Below are 18,422 nucleotides of genomic sequence, written 5' to 3'. Positions count from 1 at the left end.
TATATATATGGAACATGTATATAGTACATAATATGTACTAATATATATTACCTATATTATATATAATAGATATATAATAATGTATATTCAACATATGATACATATGTACTAATATATATTACCCATATTACCTATCAAATATCTATAATAATATAATTATATATAATTATCTATTACATGTAAAATTATATATTATATTTTATATATAGTGCTTAACAGTATAGGTACATAAAATATGAAAAAATGCATATATATGTATATGCACATGCAGAACCATAGATATWTATGGCTACACATCCAATATATATGCATTTTTATACATATATATTTTTATATTTATATATATATTGGTTTATTTTATATATAATTTACAATATATAATTATTTTATATATAAATGTATCTATAATATATTTTATGTGTAAATATATTTATACACATTTAGCTAATTCACTGCCTCTCTGCCCCACAGCTCATTTTGCTGCAATCCACAGAATTCCTGTCACGGCCCTGGCCCTGTCATCAACCGCCTCCCCAACAACAAAGCAACACAAATTTATTTTAAATATTGCTCCTTTAATAATCTACATCCAGGTCTTTGCTCCGAGGGAAGACACAGCTGACAGGATTTTTTGATTCTGCCCCCGCATCTCTCCACATCAGTAATTCCTTATTGCTGCAGACTTCTCTAGCCCCCGGCTCCYGTAGGCCACGGTTAGATTTAATTCTGCTAATTATCTTAAATATAAAACATAATGCAACTGATCCCTTGACATTGCTGTAGTAATAAAAAATAGAAAAGGAAAAAAAAAAAAAAGTTTGTATCCTTATTGCCAGTGTGTGTCAGTAACTGCTTTTCCCTTACAAAAGCCCTGCTCTGTGCGCTGGGGAAGGTGAACATTTCCCTTCCTGCTGAGGGCTGATCCCACGCCAAAAATGAAGTTAAATATTCCTCAGGCTGGAAAAAGGGGAATTTTTAAAAAAATGGTTGCAAGAAAAGCCCACCAGTTTCCTACTGTAAAACCAGTTCACAGTTCTTGGAAAGGGTCTGAGCAGTACAGTAGAGCTACATTTACTGAAAACTTCTAGTGCTGATAAAGTCCTTTTAAAAAAAAAACCAAAACAAAATTAACCCAAACGAACCCCAAATTAAATTAAACCGGGAGAGCCGGTAGGCAGCGAGGAGGAAGAGAAAAACAAGGAGGAGGAAGAGAAGGAAAAGGGTGAGGAGGAGGAAGAGGAGAAGGAAGAGGAGAGCCTGGAGAGTGCGGGAACCCCGCTGCTCTGCAGTTAAGAAACAAGAAAAACCAAAAATAAAATATATTCCTTAAAAAACATCCAGTTGGGGGGGATTTGTTGCGGGCCGGGCGGTGAGGAGGCCCCGCGCGTGAAGGCACAGCAGCGCGAAGGCACCGCGATGGTCCGGGCTGGACTCTCGCTAGGGCTGCGACAAAGGGACAAAACCAAAGGTCAGAAGGTGACAAAGAACTCCAACCCCACCCTGGTCACAGCCCCAGCATGGCCTCACCTCAGCCAGGCCGGGTTTCTGGGCGATGGGCGGTTTYTTGAGGATTCCTCGTCGCGGGGCCGGTGCCGGTCTGATCTCCTCATCCTCGGGGTCGCAGCCCCCGGCCAGGACATAATGCTGCTTCCTCAGCTCGCCCAGCCGCACCCGCTCGCCCTCCAGCCGCTTCTCCAGCTCCAGCACCTTCACCTGCGCCCAAAAACCAGCCTGGGACCCGTGCTGAGGGYACAGGGACMCCCAGGGCAGGTCCAGGTGTGTCCACAACCGCGCTGAGCCCGCCTCGGGGCCGTACCTGTGTCTCCATCTCTTCCTTCTTCAGCTTGATGAGGGACATGCCCGAAAAATCCATGGTGTCTGTGGAGAAAAGCAGAGCTCCTGCTGAGTGTGGCCCTCAGGGTCTTCCCCAGGCCACAAATGGATTTAGGGCAGGGTTTTTTACCTTTTCCTCGCAAAAAAACCTCACCTTTCTCCTCAATCTGCTCTTGCCCTGACTTGGTGGAAGCCACCACGTTGGCTGCCATCTCGTTGACATTGCGTGAGCACTCCTGGAGCTTGGCCAGGTTCCTGCTGCTCTTCTCTGCTTTCACCTGCAATAAGCACAGGGATGGATGTGGGTGCCCATAGGAAAAGAGCTTTTGGGCATGAAAACCTGGAGAGGAAAGGATGGATGGATGGATGGACAGATGGGATGGTTTATCCTCAGTGATCCCATCAGGGCCAGACAAGGTGATCCCTGCAAAGCCCTTCAGCCCCAGGGCACCACACCAGCCCTGCTCCCACCTGCGCCAAACCCTCAGTGAAAACACAGCTCTGATTTTTTAACCGYGCTCTGAATTTCAAAACCATCTGCTGTAAAAACCTGTGTGGATCCCCTTCCCCCCACACCTGCATCCCTTGAAACATCCACCTCTCAGAGCAGGAAAGGTGGCCAGGTCCAAAATYCACCATCCTCAATCTCGGCTCCTGCAGCTGCTTTTTTTGAGTTCTTGCTCATTATTAACATTTTCATAACCAGCTCGACAGGAGGGAGACGGGAGATTTTCCACATCTTCATTTCCAAGGCAAGCCTCGGATGTGGGAATATTAATGCAGGTGAAGACACAGGGATCCAAATCTTTGACTAGAAAAGAGCAGGGGCAGGGAAGCCTCTGGGAGGCTGCAGGACTGGAAGGCAGGATGGGCACCCATCCCTGGGCACACAGCAGGACAGAATGACCCACAGCTCCACGAGACACCCCGAGGATCCTGCAGGGACACCCACCTTGGAGGCAGCCACCAGCTGGGCTGTGCTGGCAGCGATTTCGTGGGAGCAGACGATCAGCTCCTCGTATTTCCCTGTGTGCAGGACAACCCTGTCTGCAGACTCCCTGTGTCGGGTCGGAAAGGAGATTTGTGTTAGAAACAAGTGCAGATCCTTTATCTCCTCTAACACCCTCAGAAATCAGCAGCTCGATCCAGAGCTTTGCAATTACAGAATTGAGAATTGTTAAAKTTGGCAAAGATCTCTTAAGATCTTTGAGTCCAACTGTTGTTAAAGCTCATTTACAGAGCAATTATTATCCAGTGTTTTGTTTCCATAATGGATGAGATTTTTAAAGCTTTGCCCAAAAGACTTCCCCCCACATTTCCTGCACTGGCACAAGGGATCACCCTGCCCCAAACCCAACAATCCATCCACAGCCATCCCAGGATGTGGGGGATTTGATCTCACATTGGGTGAAATCAAATCTGGCTGGGATGACCCGGGCTACGATGCTCCATTTGGAATTAGCAACGAGCCAAACTGAGCATCCATAAAAAAATCAGGAAAAATCTCCATAAGGAGCCAGCAATGATGCTCCTCATGGAATTGTGTCCCAGGAGAAGCTYCAGATCTGGGGGTACCTACACGAGCTGTGTGGCTCCCCAGCCCACGGCCTTGGAGGCTGAGATCAGCCCTTCGGTCCAGCGCGAGTTCTTGGCGTAAAACTCCTGAGTTGTTGCTGCCCCCTGTTGTTATGAGAATATTATGGCCTGGATTAACTTGTGTCTAATGTAGAACAACATAAAAATCCACGTAAAATATCCATATAAAGTATAAAAAATATAAATTCGTATATAAAGGCATAAATCGAGGGAGTGACAGCATTTCTGTGCCCTTCACGCTGCTCTTATCTACCTGCTTAAATAATTATCCAGAGAAACAACATCAGAGTCCAAAGCCTGCAAATTCGGGCTGGGTTTAGTTTAAAACACACAAGTTTGGGCCATCATCTTTAAAGGGACAAGGCTTTGCAAGGGTGACAGCAATGTGTGCAGAGAGCACAGGGCTGAGCAGCCCATCCCCAGSAACTGGGACTGYCAGAGTGCTGCTAACAAGGGAAACSATGAAATCCAGAGTGCTTCTAACCAGGAAAACCATGAAATCCAGAATATTTCTGCAATCTGGGGGAAATTCTCCTGTATCTGATGTGAGCATGGAGAGATGAGTGTAAGGGAGGACTCACCCGGCCACTTTCCACTATCTCCTTCTGTAGGTTYGTAGATGTTGTTACAAGAAGCCTGATAGCCTGGAATGAAGGAGAAGAGGTTTAGGGTTTGATGGGGGTCTTACAGAAGAGGATTGATGCTGCTGATGGTGGGAGGTTTCTGTTTTGTGCACCCCAGATGGGTTTCTGTGGCACTGACCTTCATCAGATCCGTGCAGGAGTTCAGAATCCTGGAGAGAAATGAGAAAAAAAAGTGTTCAGCATCCACAGAAGCAGCTTTGACCTCAGAAAATATTTTTTTTTTTCTGGAGACTAGGCAGCCTGTCTTGGAGCAGAGCACAGGGATCTGTGCCCCAGGGCACAAACCTGTCACACATTCCTCCCCGAAACTCACCGCTCATTCACCTCCAGCTTCACCCCAGAGCTCTCRCTCCTGGCCTGGCTCATCATCTCCTGGTGGCAAACACAAGAGGAGGGGCTGGATGCCACACAGGGGTGACAAGGGTGGAGGAGTGAAGGCCACCCCACCACCCCAAGGCCCCAGAAGGGCCCATCCTGCAGCTCTGTCCCACCTCTATCCTCCTGACAGCATCCTCGATCGCCTCAGACGTGGAGGCCATCTCCTTCTCCACCATGTCCCCCAGCTCCTCCTGCTTGATGTCCAAGCTCTTGGGTCTCAGCTCCTGCCAGAGGAGGCAGCAGGCACCAGGAGGTTTTAGGCACAGAGATAATTTATTTAAAATTATTTAAATTTATTTTAAATTTTATTATTATTATTTATTATTTTATTATTATTTATTTTAAATTATTTATATTTTTATTTAATTTTCATATTAAATATATATTTAATATTATATATACATAATAAATATAATTAAATAACTACTAATAATGAAATATATTTTATATATGTTTAATATATCATATTTATAATATTTATTTATAAAAAATCACTACAAACCAAGGTATCCAATTCTTTTTTCCCCCCTCCCCACTATATAATTCAAGCCACAGGAGCAGCATTCTGCAGCCTGCAAAGGCACAGGTGCCACCAACTCGCAGCAAACACAGCCCAGGGAGCTCAGAGTTAAGAAATACCCCAAATTAAGGTGACAAAGCTCCATCACAGGAGCAGTTTGTGCTCCAGAGGGCTCTGGAGAACTGAGTAGTGCAAAGGAAAAGACTGAGAGGTGCTTCATAAGAAGGAATATCTGAAAGATGGGAAATTTCATTCCACAGGAGTCACTGGGCTGATCTGAGGCTCTGCACACCTCCAGGAAGGGCCTCAGAGCTCAGCAGGTGAGACAGCTCAAGGAAAGCACCACAACTTGTGAGTTTGGAGGACAAACCACCCCAGAGCGTTCCCTGGGACCCACCCTGGCAGCCACATGGCTGTGCTGTGTCACATCTCCTACCTGGGCCAGCTGCAGGACCCCTCGCAGCGCTCGCCGCACGTCCCCCAGCTCAGCCCGGCTCAGCCTCTGCCGCTCCCGCAGCTCGTCCAGGTAGTCCAGGCTCCGCTGGCCGCAGTCCCGGCACGTCTCGGTCAGCCCTGCGGACAGCACGGGTCACTGCCAGCCCTCACCAGGCAGTGGGACCCTTATCACACCCCTGCCACCCTCATCTTCCTCCTCCCCTCAGCCACAGCTGAGCACCGGCAGCAAATTTCTGCTGGAAGGTTAAAAATGAGTTTCCAGGAGCAGCGTGATGTTCCTGACCTGGACAGGGACAGGGAATGTCGGGGAGTGTGGGCAATGTGCCCTCCTGGGTAAAATCTGCCCCTGGTGGAAGGGACTTGGGCAAAGCCTCCTAAAAAAAGCCCCATGAGGAAAAACTCCCCCCTGGGTAAAACTCCCCGTGCACTCACGGTCAGCGTGGTCYGTGGGGGCCAGGTGGGACGTAGCGCTGCCGTTGACGATGGTGTCGGCCGTCAGGTGGGCAAAGAGGGCCAGAGCCCCCACCAGCCCTGCAGCATCTGCGGGGACAGCACAGGGGTCAGGAGCTGCCAGCCCAGGGCACCCCCTGCCCGTCCCCAAAGGCACTCGAGGATGGGTGCAGGGCTCAGAGATGTGGGGATTGACCCTTCCAGATTGAACCAGCACACGGGACCCCATCCCCCTCTGTCACCAGGCACTGCCCCTGCGGGATGGGCACAAACAGGGGCGGGCTGGGAGCAAAGGCGCCGGTCCCCAGCCCCAGGTACCTGCCATGGAGGCCACGTACTGCGCGTGCCCCTTCTCCAGGGCATCCGTGGAGTCCAGCGCCGCCTGCGCCCGGCTCAGCAGGTAATCTGCAAGGAATTCCACCCGTTAGCCCGGCCAGGGTCTGCACCAGTGCTGAGTGGTCAGGGAACTGCACTAAAATCTCAGCAAAATAATGCTGGATCTGAGAGCTAAAAATCCATCTTAGGAAATCCAACCCCAACAGCCTCGGACATGATGGAAAAAATGCCATGAGATGTTCTCTGTGCAGGACAGGGCCCAGCCCTGAAGGAGCAGCACACACCTGGGGAGCTGGTGCAGCGCAGGTGCAGGGGGTCGTCCAGCTTGGCCATGGCATCGCGGAGGATGCCCTGCGCTTCCCGCACCGTCTCCTGCAGCACAGCGAACTGATCCTCCAGCAGCTGCTGCTGCAGGCTCTGCTCCTGGTTGCTCTGGGAGGCAGGAGGAACGGCTGAGTGGCACAGTGATAACACAGGATCCCCAGCACCAGCAGCACATCCCCTGAGAGCCCTTTTCAGGATTACACCCGAGCATCCCCTGACTGCCAGCACCAGCGGTATCCCATGGGCCAGCATCCCCCAGACACTCCCACAGCAGCACCCTACCTTCTCCAGGAGCCTGCCCTGGAGCTCTCGGATCTCCCTCGTGGCCCTGTCTGCCTCCTGGCTCAGCTGCAGCTCCTTCTCCTCCACGAGGCCACGAGTGGACAGCAGCTCACACTCCTTCTCGCTCACTGACCGCCGCAGCACCTCCTTCTCRGCGTGCAGGGCGTCCACCTGGGCGCTGAGCTCCACACCCGCCTGCGTGGGGGCCAGCACACCCTGTCACTGCCCTGTCACTCCCTGTCACCTCTGGGAGCCTCAGGGGGAAGCTGAGGCCCTCAGGCTCAGCACTGGTGGGGTTTGGGGGCTCTGGGCTGTACCTGCTTGGCGTGGCTGAGCGAGCGCTGCGCCTGCTCCAGCTCGTCCCGCCGCGCGTCCAGCTCCTGCCGCAGCTGCTCCATCTGCACGCTCTGGTCCTCCAGCTGCAGCCACACCCGTGCCCAGGGCTCAGCCACCACCATGGCACGATGGAGGGGATGAACCCAGCCACRTTTGGAGGGGAGGGGGTTTGGGGGTATCTCCTGGGAGGGCTCATTTTACCACACCAGGGATTTTGGGAGCAGCCCCCAGCTTGAGCCCCAGAGAATGAAAGCGCTCAAACCCATCAATTTGCATTGTGGTGTTTTCTTGGGGGAAGAAAAGGCAGATTTGGGCAAGAGGGAATGAAGAATACATAAACACCTTCCTGATGGGCCAGGGCCTGACAGCAGCAAACCCCCGCTTTCCCTGGCACCAAACCGTGTCTTTCCCAGGCTGGGAAGGGCTCAGGGCTGGCTGGRGAGCAGGGAAGGATCCAGAGCTCACCTTCATCTCGGCCTCTCGCTTGACCTGCTCCACCTGAAATGCCAGCTGTTCCTTGACACGTGCCACCTCCTCCTGGCTCTGCTGTGTGACYGTCAGCTGCTTGGCGGTGTCGGCGTTCTGTGGGGGACACAGGGCTCAGCTGGAGCTCCCAGAGGGGCTCTCACCATCCCCACACTCATCCCAAACAAATTCTGGCTCATCGTTCTGAGATGCCATTCCCACACTCATCCCAAACAAATTCTGGCTCATAACTCTGAGATGCCTTTCTCACAGCAGCCCCTAAATGGATTCAAGGGGTGTCCCCTGCCCCGTGCTCAGAGAGTGATGGGACCGATACAGGAGGGCTGGGCAGGAATGAGCCACACCGGTGGTGGCAGAGGGACAGAGGGACAAAAGCAGGACCAAAACACACAAAACAAAAAGCAAACAAGGTGAGTGGCACGAGTGGGACATGGGATCTCCATCAGCAGCYTGAGAGCCAGGATTAGAGCCAAGCATCCCATCCATGATTGCTGGTACAAGGGATATCCCAGCAGCCACATCGGCCACAAAAATCAGCAGAAACAACCACAAAACAGACCAAAAACAGCAGCAAAAACACCCAAAGGGACCATGCTAGGAGAGGGAAAAGGTGCTCAGCTCTGCCCTGGATSCCCCAACCCCAAACCAGAGGACTTTAACCCCTCAGCACGAGTCCCTGCCCGCACTGGCAGCAGCGTTACCTTCCTCAGGAGCTCTGCGTGGGTGTTGATGAGCTCACTGTGCTTCTCCTTCAGCTTCGTGTAGCGGATCTCGGTGGCGTTGGCCTTCTCTGCAGGGAGAGAGACCCTCAGTGGCCACAGCCAGGCCACCCCATCCCCTGGGCACCGCTGGGCATTGCTGGGCACCTACTCTCAGCCTCAGCACAGAGCCTCTGCGAACGGTCGCTGTCCTGCTTCACCCTCTGCAGCCTGTCCAGCTCGTCCCGCAGCTGCTCGTTGTCCACCAGCGCCTTCTGCTTCTGCTTGCGCTGCTCCTCCACCTCTCCCTCCAGGCTGTTCACCTGAGCCTTGAGCTGGGTGATGTAGCGCTGTGCCTGCGGGGGTGACCGGGAGCTGGGCATGGTCCTGTCCTCCCCAGAACCTCTGACCAGGTGCCCCATTGTGATTTGGGGCATCACTGGGCACTGGGAACAGCCCTGTCCTCCCCAGCACTCCTGTCCAGATCTCCAGCTGTGATTTAGGGCATCACTGGGCACTGGGAACAGCCCTGCCCTCCCCAGGACTCCTGTCCGAGTGTCCAGCTGCAATTTGGGGCATCACTGGACACTGGAATAGCTCTGCCCTCCCCAGGACCCCTATCCAGGTGCCCCATTGTGATTTGGGGCATCACTGGGCACTGGGAACAGCCCTGTCCTCCCCAGGACCCCTGTCCAGGTGCAATTTGGGCACAGCACCCATGGGATGCACAGAAACCTGTCCCCTTTGCCCAAATTGCTGCTCTGTTCCTGCTGATAAACTCAGCACAGATCTCAGTGCCTCCACCCCATCTCCACCTCCTGGCACTGGGAGAGGCCCCAAAACACAGCACTGGACACCAGGACCCCGTTCCTGCCACATCCCTTTGGGGTTTCCACACCACGGAACCAAAACCCACCCCGTTCCCCGCCACCAGCCAGGCTGTACCTCCAGCTTGACCTTCTCCATCTCGGCCCGGAGCGTGTCCACCTCCCTCTTGAGGCTCTCGATCTGTGCATCCCTGTGGARCAGGGCAGGTTGGTCCCTGGGGGCAGCAGCCCCTGGGTCCCCCCGGTTCCCCCGTACCTGTCATCCCAAACGCCGTTGGGTGGCCCAAATGTCTGCTCGAACAGATCCGAGGAGATCTGGGGAGGACAGGGGTGCTGAGCTGAGCTGAGACACGGGAAAACAACCCCAGATCAACCCCAGCCCAGCTCCAGGACCCCACCTGCGGCTCCGTGGTGGAAGTTGTGCTGATCTCGATGAGGTTCTCGGGCTCCTCRTCCTCGGGGGCTTCCTCGGGGATGACGACCACGGGTTTCACGTGCTCAGCCAGCGCCGATGCCCGCAGGAAGTTTGGGGGGCTCTGMAGGGACAGGAGTGGTTGCAGCCACCCCCATGCTGATGACAGGGTCCCTCTGCAGCGTCCCCAAACCCCAAATCCACCCAGAGGCTCTCCAGAGCACCACAGCAAACCCTGCCCTACCTCCGGCAGCCGAGGGATCTGGATCAGCCGCTTGAAATAGAGCATGTCGGACGCCCTCTTAAAGAAGTTTTTGAGGCTGGAGAGAAGGGAAAGACAAAGGGGAGATGGGAGGAGGTTTGGGAGGAGGGAGGGGACCCCATCGCCCCGCCTGGGCCCCGGTTACCTGCGGAACTGCTCRTGGAAGCGGTCCCGGTGGCCCTGCAGGGTGTCGGCCGGCAGACCTGGGTGAGAGGGGACAGCCGTGACTGATCCGGGGCTCACACACACCCAGACCCCTCCTCTGCACAGGCCAGCGGGGTAAAAGCCAGGTGGGAGCAGGGTGAGAGGGGTCAGGATGGCAATGGGGCGCTCCCATCCCCAGCACAGGGAAATTTGGGTGCAGGAACTCCGAAATACCCGCACGAGCAATCCCGTGCAGGGAGCTGGAACACCACGGCACGTGGGGTCGAATCAAACCAGGACAAATCCTTCTAATTCCTTTATCTGGCGTGTCTGCACGGGATGGGACACGGGGACACGGCAGTGGCCACCCCAACCTGCTCCAGCATCACCCATGGGACAAGGACAGCACAGCCCCGGGACTCACACGAGTGCAGCTTGAACATGAGCTTGACGGCGTAATGGTAGAGGTGGCTGCAGTCCTGGATGACCTGGATGAGGGGGGCCAGGCGGCACTGCACCGCTGACATCTGAGACACGGCCATCGAGGTGTTGAGCTGCCGGAAAACTGAGGGGGACACGGCTGAACATTAACGAGAGCGAGTGTGGGACACCGGGAACTGCCCCGAGCCGGGACAAACACCCAGCGGGACAACAAAGGGGTGCTCAGCTCTACCCTGCACACCCTGACCCCAAAAAGCAGAAATGGAACCCCAGGAYGCTGCCCTGGAGCTGTGAGAGGTTTTGCCCCGTTCTGTTTAATCGTGCAGGGATGTGGGAGAGGATGCCAGGGCAGGGGACAGGGACGAGCCCGCCGGCGCCGCAGCCTCGCCTGCCCCTGCTCGGAAACAGATCCCTTCCCCTGGCACGGATCCAGGCAGCGCATCCACCCCGGCTCCTTCCCCGCGCAGCTTTAAAGTATTTATGAATATAAATTCTCTGGATAAGTGGGTCAGGAGGAGAAGCGGGAGGCTGCAGGAGCCCGGAGCGCTCTCTCCTGCTGTGCCCTGCTTTCCAGGGCAGCTCCGTGTGCTCCATTCTCTGCCACCTCTGAGCCACCGAAAAAAATCCTGAGGAGGTGAGAGACACGAGCAGGGGCCTCCAGCCCTCCCCAGAGGCATTTCAGCAAGGGGAAATGAGTCTTTAAAAAGAAATACAGCCCCATCCTCTGCTTCAGGGGGACTGATTTGTGTAATGCACACGATTAATGTGGTTTGTACAAAAAAAACATCTCTGCTCCGAAAACAACTCCCTGTCTTGCTCAGGTGGGCTCAAAGCAGCCACATTCCCTAAATATTTTCCTACAGCTGCCTCTAGAGAGCTTCAMCAGGGGCATCCCGCTAAGAAACAAGCTCAGAAATCTCATGGGAGGAGGAGAGGGAGGGAGCTGAGCCTCCAACCTCAGGCTCCCGGAACTCCATTCCCGACCAAAGAGCGAAACTATTGCTCAAGAGCCCCGGGGCGAGCGGGAGGGAGGGAGGGACCTGCCCCTGTCGCCTCCTCACCTGACTCCGACAGCTTCAGCTCACAGTCCAGGTAGTCAAACAGCTCGACCGTCAGCTGGAAGCTGCCAAAACAAAGCAAAACCTCATCAGTCGGCAGCACAGACATCTCCATTCCAGCTGTTTGTGTTCACTGAGAGTCCTCACGAGGGCAACGGCTCCAATTGACAGGAATTTGGGGGTTTTCCTCCTGGGATTTGCACTCCACAGCGCTCTGTGGGTGCAGGAGGAATCGGGCACCATCCCAAAATTCACAAAATCCTCTGTGAATGCTCCAGCCCGCTGTCACAGAGCTCTGGGGACACTCACATGTTGTTCACATCCGTCCCTGCAGTCTTCTCCAGCACCTCATCTGACACTTCGAGCCCGGGGGGGAACTCGGGATGCTTTGGAAAAAGAAGGAAAAAGAAGGAAAAAGATGGAAAAAACAGGAAGAAGCCATCAGCTGCTGCTGATATTGCTGCTGGTGCTGCAGAGGGGCCAGAGGGGCTCACCTTGACGTGGAAGGAGATCTTGGTGAGCAGCAGCCGGGTGTAAATGCTCACCAGCTGCCCGTACCTGTCGTGCAAGTGACCCTGTGGGGACACGAKGGGGGACGTGGGGAGCCTGGAGCAGATCCCACAAACCCCACAGGAGGYAGGGACACAGCCCTCACCCAGAGGGAGCACAGGCAGCAGGTTATCCCAGTGAGTGCTTCACCCTCCCCGTGCCCACAGCACCCTCAGCACCCACCCCAAACCCCCGGGAGGCACAAACCCCCTCCCCACCCCACTCACCCACAGGTCCCCCGTCTCTCGGATGTTGCTGCGGTACCTCTGGCAGTCCTGGAGGACCTGGGCACAAGGAAAGGARGGATGTGGCAGTGCCAGCCTGCCTGTCCTGATGCTGGGGAAGGGGAGGGATCYGGCCCCTTACACCTCTCTGGCTCTRGGAGAAGTTCCAGCCTTTCAGAAGTACCCAAAGATCGGGGTTTTGCACGGAGAAGTTTAAAAGATGTGAGAAAACAGAGCACCCCACAGCCCCACAGGCTGGGAAGGGAAAGGAACCCATTCTCCTGCAGAGGGAGGCTGGCAAGAGCCAGAAATTGCCCTGCCAGTGAAACAGGAGGGATGTGACACTCACGTTGGGGTGGCCATCACGCAGGACCTTGTGCAGGACGTGGCAGAACTTCCAGCTGAGGATGGCACTGCTGGGCAGGGGCAGCCCGATGGCGTAGGACCAGAAGGTGAACGCTCCCTTCTCGTGGTGGGTCCCCAGGATGATCCCTTCCAGCAGGGTCAAGGCCAACTGGACACAGGGAACGGGGCCAGGCTGGGCTGGGGACTGCCCTTGTCCAGCTTTCATGGGAAAGGGACACAGCCTGGGTGCCCCGTGAGCACAGGGATCACCAGCACGACGCTGCACCCCAGATAAAACCCCCAAATGAGACCCCATTCTTCATTTTCGGGTGCACCTTCCCCCAGCAGTTTTGTTGTGTGCATTTTACTGCCACAGAAATGCAATTTTACTGCACTGCCCTCGCCTGCCTTCTCACTGCTGGATGGCACCACCCAGCAAACTCTGCAAGGATTGTTCTCCCCGTCTCCCAAGGCTCCCATGGCTCCAAAATCATGGGGTGACACCATCCCCATGCCCCAAACTCCTCCATGCCAGGCAAAGGATACGGCGTGCATGCTTCTCCTTCACGGGAGCCTCCTGTGTGTTTATGGCTTTGCTGATGCTGATGGCCTGGAGAGGAAGGGACAGAGGCTGTCACAAATGGGGTACCCCATAACTCCCCCATAACACCCCCATAACTCCCCCATAACTCCCCCAAGGAGCAGTGATGGCACTTTTGGTGAACACCCTGAATTTCAGAGCACATTTGTCACCTCAAAGCCATTTGTAACACATCAGAATAGGTTTTTACCCACAAACAAAGCATCCATTAAACCATTCCCTCCGTCCCCAGCAGGATCTGTCACAATCTGACCAMTACTGCCGGTGCTCCCGGCTGTCCCTGTCCCAGGAAAAAACCAATTTTTGCATTTTTGCAGCCTGAACTCAGCGCCGTGCCCGGGGAACATTAAAGCACGACAGAGAGATGCCAAATTCCAGGGTTGTTTGTGTAATCACAAGGAGCCTTTGAACCACGAGGGAGTGGTTTGGGATCTTTTGAGGATGTTGCTGAGCACGTGGGGAAACGCAGCCCCCGAGCCAGGAGGGAGCTGCAGCCTCRGTGCCCGTCTTGATGGAGCAAAAACCCAGAGCAGTGTGATCAGCAGGGGAGGATTAGCCATATTTTGATGTGTTTGATCACAGCACACTTCAAATCATTAATTTATTCCAAAGGATGACCCCAGACAGGGTCGGCTGCGTCTCCTGTGTGTCGATGGGCAAAACCGAGCTGCTGTTCTGATGAAGAACATCCTTCCTCCTCCTCACCAGACTCAAGTGAGCTGCTTCACCCTCCCGGGAGCTCTCAGGCTGTGCCTGTGTCCATGAGCTCTCTGTCACCAGCAGGAAAAAGGTCCCAGCTGGGAAGGCAGGAAGCGGCCCCACTGCCAGCACTTGTGCCGGAAGAGAAACGCCGTCCCTCCCTGCAGCCCTAAAAATCAATAAACCTAAAAAAAAATCCCATCTACCTGCCTGGGAAAGCACCTGCTTCCACGTGGCTGCTTGTCCAGGAACACCTTTGAAACGAGGTGCTTTCCTGAAGGAGGAGGAAGAGGAGGAGGAGGAACCCGACATGRAAAGGGCGATGCCAAAGGTGCCCATGCACCAAATCCACCCCAAAAGAGCCCAGAACAGCGACAAAACCACAGTGAATCATCCCAAAAAGTGAGCCTSTCCCAAAGCTAAGCCCAGCAGCTGGGCAGAGGGGCTGGCATTGCCTCTGTCCCCCCGGGGAAGCCCTGGTGTCACCCTGCCATGTGGGGCCGCACAGCAGAGCGGAGTTAAGCCGGTGACTCTCGCTGTAATCCTCTTATCCCAAAGGTTAACGAGCCTGGAGTGCCCGGGAATGGGCATTCACAGCACTGCTGCCTCTCCCCAGAGCCTCCACAGCCACCCAAACGCCTGCAGCTGGCAGAGCTGTGCCCCGATGGCAGCCTGAACCCAGGGATGGGGCACAGGGAGTGCCAGCACCTCCCAGTCTGACCCCAAAGGGACAGGAACCCACAGAAAGGATGGGGAGCAACGAGCAGAGGCAAAGCAGGGTTTGGAGATGCACCTAGCAGTGCAGAGCTGCTCAGGGAGTCACTGCATCTTTGTTGAGGTGTTTGGCACGGGGGAATGGGGCAGGCACATCTCCCAAACTGGAGATTTGCTGCCTGCCCTAAGATACGCCTGTCCCAGCCCATCACACTCATCCCAGCCCATCCATGGAACCTGAAGTGTGATGTGTGAGATGAAGTCGAAGTGTGAGATGAGGGCAGACCCCCAGGAAAGGAAATGCTGTCCCCTGTCCCCAAGTCCTGACCTCAGCTGCTCGGTGGGCTGGGACCCTGCCCCAAAACAGAGCTGGAATCCCATTGGMAYGGGTGGTTTTATTGCATTTYTTRCCCTTAGTCTCACTGCGAGCCCAASCAGCCAAAATTCAGCCCAARAGCTGCTGGAGGTTGGTTTCATCCATGGTGATTCAGTGCAGAGGCTCCACTGAGCCATTTCACATCCACGCAGGGGCAGCCCCAGCCCACCCACGGCCCCAACACGGGACACTGCATCCAGCACGGTCCCAAATAAACCCTGGTGGCACAGAACCAGTGCCAGCCCCTTAGCCTGCCAGCTCAGGCTGTGTTCAAACATCAGGCTGGCCAGGAGATCCAGGAAAACKGGATGGTGGGAGCAGGGATGGGCACGGGGCGGTGCTGCAGCCTGGGACACTGTGCCACCAGGATGGCACCAAAACGGGGACATTCACCTTGACCCGACCTTTGGGGACACTGCTGGAGATGAGCAGGTCCCYGCTGTCCCTGCAGGTGCACAACCAGCCTGCCCAAAACCTGTGGGCTGCTCCCCATCCCTGACAGGCACCAGGGGCCAACCCCAAAACCTGCGGGGCTGGGGGAGCCCCCAGGGTGCAGCCCCGATGATGATTTGCTCCCAGCCCGMACGTACCAAGGCGGTGACTAAAGCCGGGATCAAAGCGCCCAAATGAAGGAGCACAGCTCACATCCACCCTTTCTTGCCAGGCTGATTTTAATGAGGGCTGATGGTCCATCCCACAGCTCCCCAGCATCCCACAGGGTTGCAATCCCCACCAGGTCCCAGGGAGAGATTTTTTGGCAGCAGGACGTGGAGCTGGAAAGCTCCCTGGTCAGGAAGCACGAGGGCTGTCAGAGCTACAAACTCTGCAGCTYCAGAGTTCCCTTCCTAACGCTGCTCCTTCCCAAATTACACCRAGAAAAAACACCACTTGGCAGTCACACACAATGAAATCCTGTAGATTCCCACAGCCCACTGGATTTTTAACCTTTTTGTTTAATAAAACCAAAAGCTGGCAGCAGGAAAGGGCAAGTTTTTCCTCCTGCCAGGCTGCTGAGGGAGTGCTGCTGCAGGGCAGTGATTTCCTACTTCCCAAAGGGGACATTCTGCATCAGCCCAACACAAAAGCATTTTCAAGGAAAGCAGGTGACCTCCAGGTCACCCACGAGGACTGGAATTACAGCAGGGTCAGCAACCCCKGACACAGGCATCACACAGATCCTCGCAGGGGAAAAAGTGACAGAGCTCTGGATTTCTGCAGCATCGCTCTCCAGAGTGGTACAGAACCCTTGGGCAGGAGGGGAGAGATGACACCAGAACCCCTGTGACACAGAGGAGAGGAGGGGACGTGCCACCAGTGCCACCAGCACCCTGTGACACAGAGGCAACCAGCGGCTGGCTCGAGAGCTGCTATAATTAGAGGTAAAAGTCAGATCAATACCCACGTTCTGGCACGGAACAGCTCTGCTCTCAATGAAGCACCACTACAGAAACCACATCAGGATAAAGCTCCTCCAGGACAGCTCCTTTTTAGCAGCTGCTGGAAAGAAAGGTCAGTTCCGGGCAGTGAATGTGGCCAGCAACGGGAGGTGGAGAGCTAAAAGCTCTAATGGAGAGCAGCAGCTTCTTAGCTTGGTCTCTGCTCACAGCATCGCTGGGGATGAGTGATTTCCAGAGCACCAGTCCCAGTGAAAAGCCCAAAATGCCGTGGGATGGAGGAGGGCCCTGCCTGGCCTCGGGCAGTCCTCGGGCACTCGGGGCAGCGCCGCCACCGCCGCGATTTTTTATCAGCGGTGCCCGGTGGGACGATTGAAGGAGACGCGTCCAGAGGGAACCGGAATTGCCGGTTTTCTCGTGTTGCTCCCCAAACCCAACAGGCTCCGTTTCCTGCCCAGCGCCCTGACCCTGCGAGGCCTGACATTCCCACCTGCCTTCGCAGCCCAGAGGCTGAGGAAGGAACAGCAAAGCGAAGGAGCAAAGGGAAAAACGTGCGATGAACGCACAGCCTGCGAAAGCAGAGGGGTCAGAGGCGTGCGGGAGGGCACTGGGGTTTTTGCTGGGGCAGCAGCGAGCCCGTGACTYTGTCCATCCCTCCGTCCATCCCGTCCGAGTGTTTCATTTCCCCCCAGCCATGTGCCAGCCCCATCAGCGCCCGGGGATTGCCCGCCCCGTGCGGGCCACTGGGCTCCGGACACCCCGGCCAAGCCGGACACCATGGGGCACCAAAAGCATTTGGGCTTTGCTTGCACTGTGCCAGCCCAGAGCCGCGGGGCAGGGGGAATCCAGCCCCGGTGCCAAAGAGCCCTCGGTGCGGCCGGGGCCGGGGCTGGGCAGGGATGCGGAGATGCCCGTTCTTCCCGGGAGCTGCGGAGCCCCCGGGCTCGGCCGCGCTTCCGCCGGCACCGTAAAACTTTCCCTGCGCGCTGCCGGCCGTGTTTACCTGCGATAAGGCCCGGGAGGTGCGGGGGGGCCCTGCTGGCAGCGGGGGCGGCGGCGCTCGGCGGGGCCGGGCCAGGCGGGGGCGGCGGGACGGGCGGGTGCCCACCGGGACCGGGACCGGGAGCGGGACCGGGAGCGGGACCGGCCCGCGGCGGGAGGAAGCGGCGGGCAGGTGGGGGCGGGGGAACGCGCGCCGCGCCGGCACCGCGGACGGACGGGGACGGACAGACGGACGGCGGCCGCGCCGCGTTACCGGGGCTCGCCCGGAGCCCGGCGGGGACCCGCGCCCCCCATCCCGACTCATTGCATCGCCCGAGAAGCCCCCGAGCCCAGCAAGCCCCGAGGCGATGCCCCGCGGAACSGGCCGGCCCGCCCCCTCCCCGGGCCGGCAGCAGGACGGGGACTAGAACTGGGATTAGAACCGGGATTAAAACCGGGACTAGAACCGGGACCGTGAACACAACACCGCCCCCCTCCCCCCCGTTCCCGCCGCCCTTGCCTGGTTCTTGTCGAATTGCTCCCGTTCCGCCTCCAGGCTGTGCCCGCCGCGGCGGCTCAGCACCCGCGCCGGCACGCTCTTGATGCTGTTCATGGTGGCCGCTCYCGGAGCTCCGCGCTCCGCTCTGGGCGCTCTCGGAGCTCCGCGCTCCGGGCAGGCAGCGACCGGCGCCGCCCGCCCCCCGCCCCTCCCGGCCGCGCACTGCGCCGAGCGCCGGGGCGCCCCCCGCGGCCGCGACTGGAACTGCAGCACCGCCCCCCGCGGGCAGGTGGGACCGGGGGGACACCGGGGGGACAGCGGGCAGGGGACCGGGCCACGAGAAAGGGGACACGGACACGGAGAGAAGGGGGACACGGAGAAGGGGGATATGGCCGCGGGGCGGGGGACACGGGCACGGAGAAGGGGGACACGGGCATGGAGAGAAGGGGCACACGGGCACGGAGAAAGGGGACACGGAGAAAGGGGACACGGACACGGACACGGGCACGGAGAAGGGGACACATCCCTCAGCGGACCCCACTGAGCATCAATCGCCG

General features: G+C 56.3%; 1 protein-coding gene across 1 annotated transcript; it reads right to left on the bottom strand.

Moving 5' to 3' along the window:
- Positions 1-1,055: 1,055 nt before the first annotated feature.
- On the bottom strand, positions 1,056-18,077 carry HIP1R (huntingtin interacting protein 1 related). The gene is made up of 32 exons (XM_057385640.1): positions 17,887-18,077; positions 13,148-13,211; positions 12,606-12,748; positions 12,260-12,316; positions 11,978-12,058; positions 11,793-11,869; positions 11,487-11,548; positions 10,409-10,549; positions 9,986-10,043; positions 9,823-9,898; positions 9,565-9,702; positions 9,423-9,481; positions 9,285-9,357; positions 8,512-8,695; positions 8,343-8,431; positions 7,621-7,737; positions 7,137-7,238; positions 6,820-7,014; positions 6,498-6,645; positions 6,196-6,282; positions 5,860-5,967; positions 5,408-5,544; positions 4,565-4,675; positions 4,387-4,445; positions 4,192-4,222; positions 4,011-4,073; positions 3,413-3,513; positions 2,786-2,891; positions 1,988-2,111; positions 1,817-1,878; positions 1,528-1,713; positions 1,056-1,443 (listed from the first exon to the last, which is right to left on the bottom strand). The coding sequence occupies exons 1-32, from the start codon at positions 17,977-17,979 to the stop codon at positions 1,438-1,440; spliced, it is 3,138 nt and encodes a 1,045-aa protein (XP_057241623.1). The 5' UTR covers positions 17,980-18,077; the 3' UTR covers positions 1,056-1,437.
- Between the last annotated feature and the right edge of the window lie 345 nt (positions 18,078-18,422).

This window comes from Malurus melanocephalus, unplaced genomic scaffold (assembly GCF_030028575.1).
Source record: "Malurus melanocephalus ecotype Western Australia unplaced genomic scaffold, MMel_1.1 scaffold_849, whole genome shotgun sequence".
In the NCBI taxonomy this organism is placed as follows: Eukaryota; Metazoa; Chordata; class Aves; order Passeriformes; family Maluridae; genus Malurus; species Malurus melanocephalus.
This window is presented reverse-complemented; position numbering and strand designations above follow the sequence as displayed.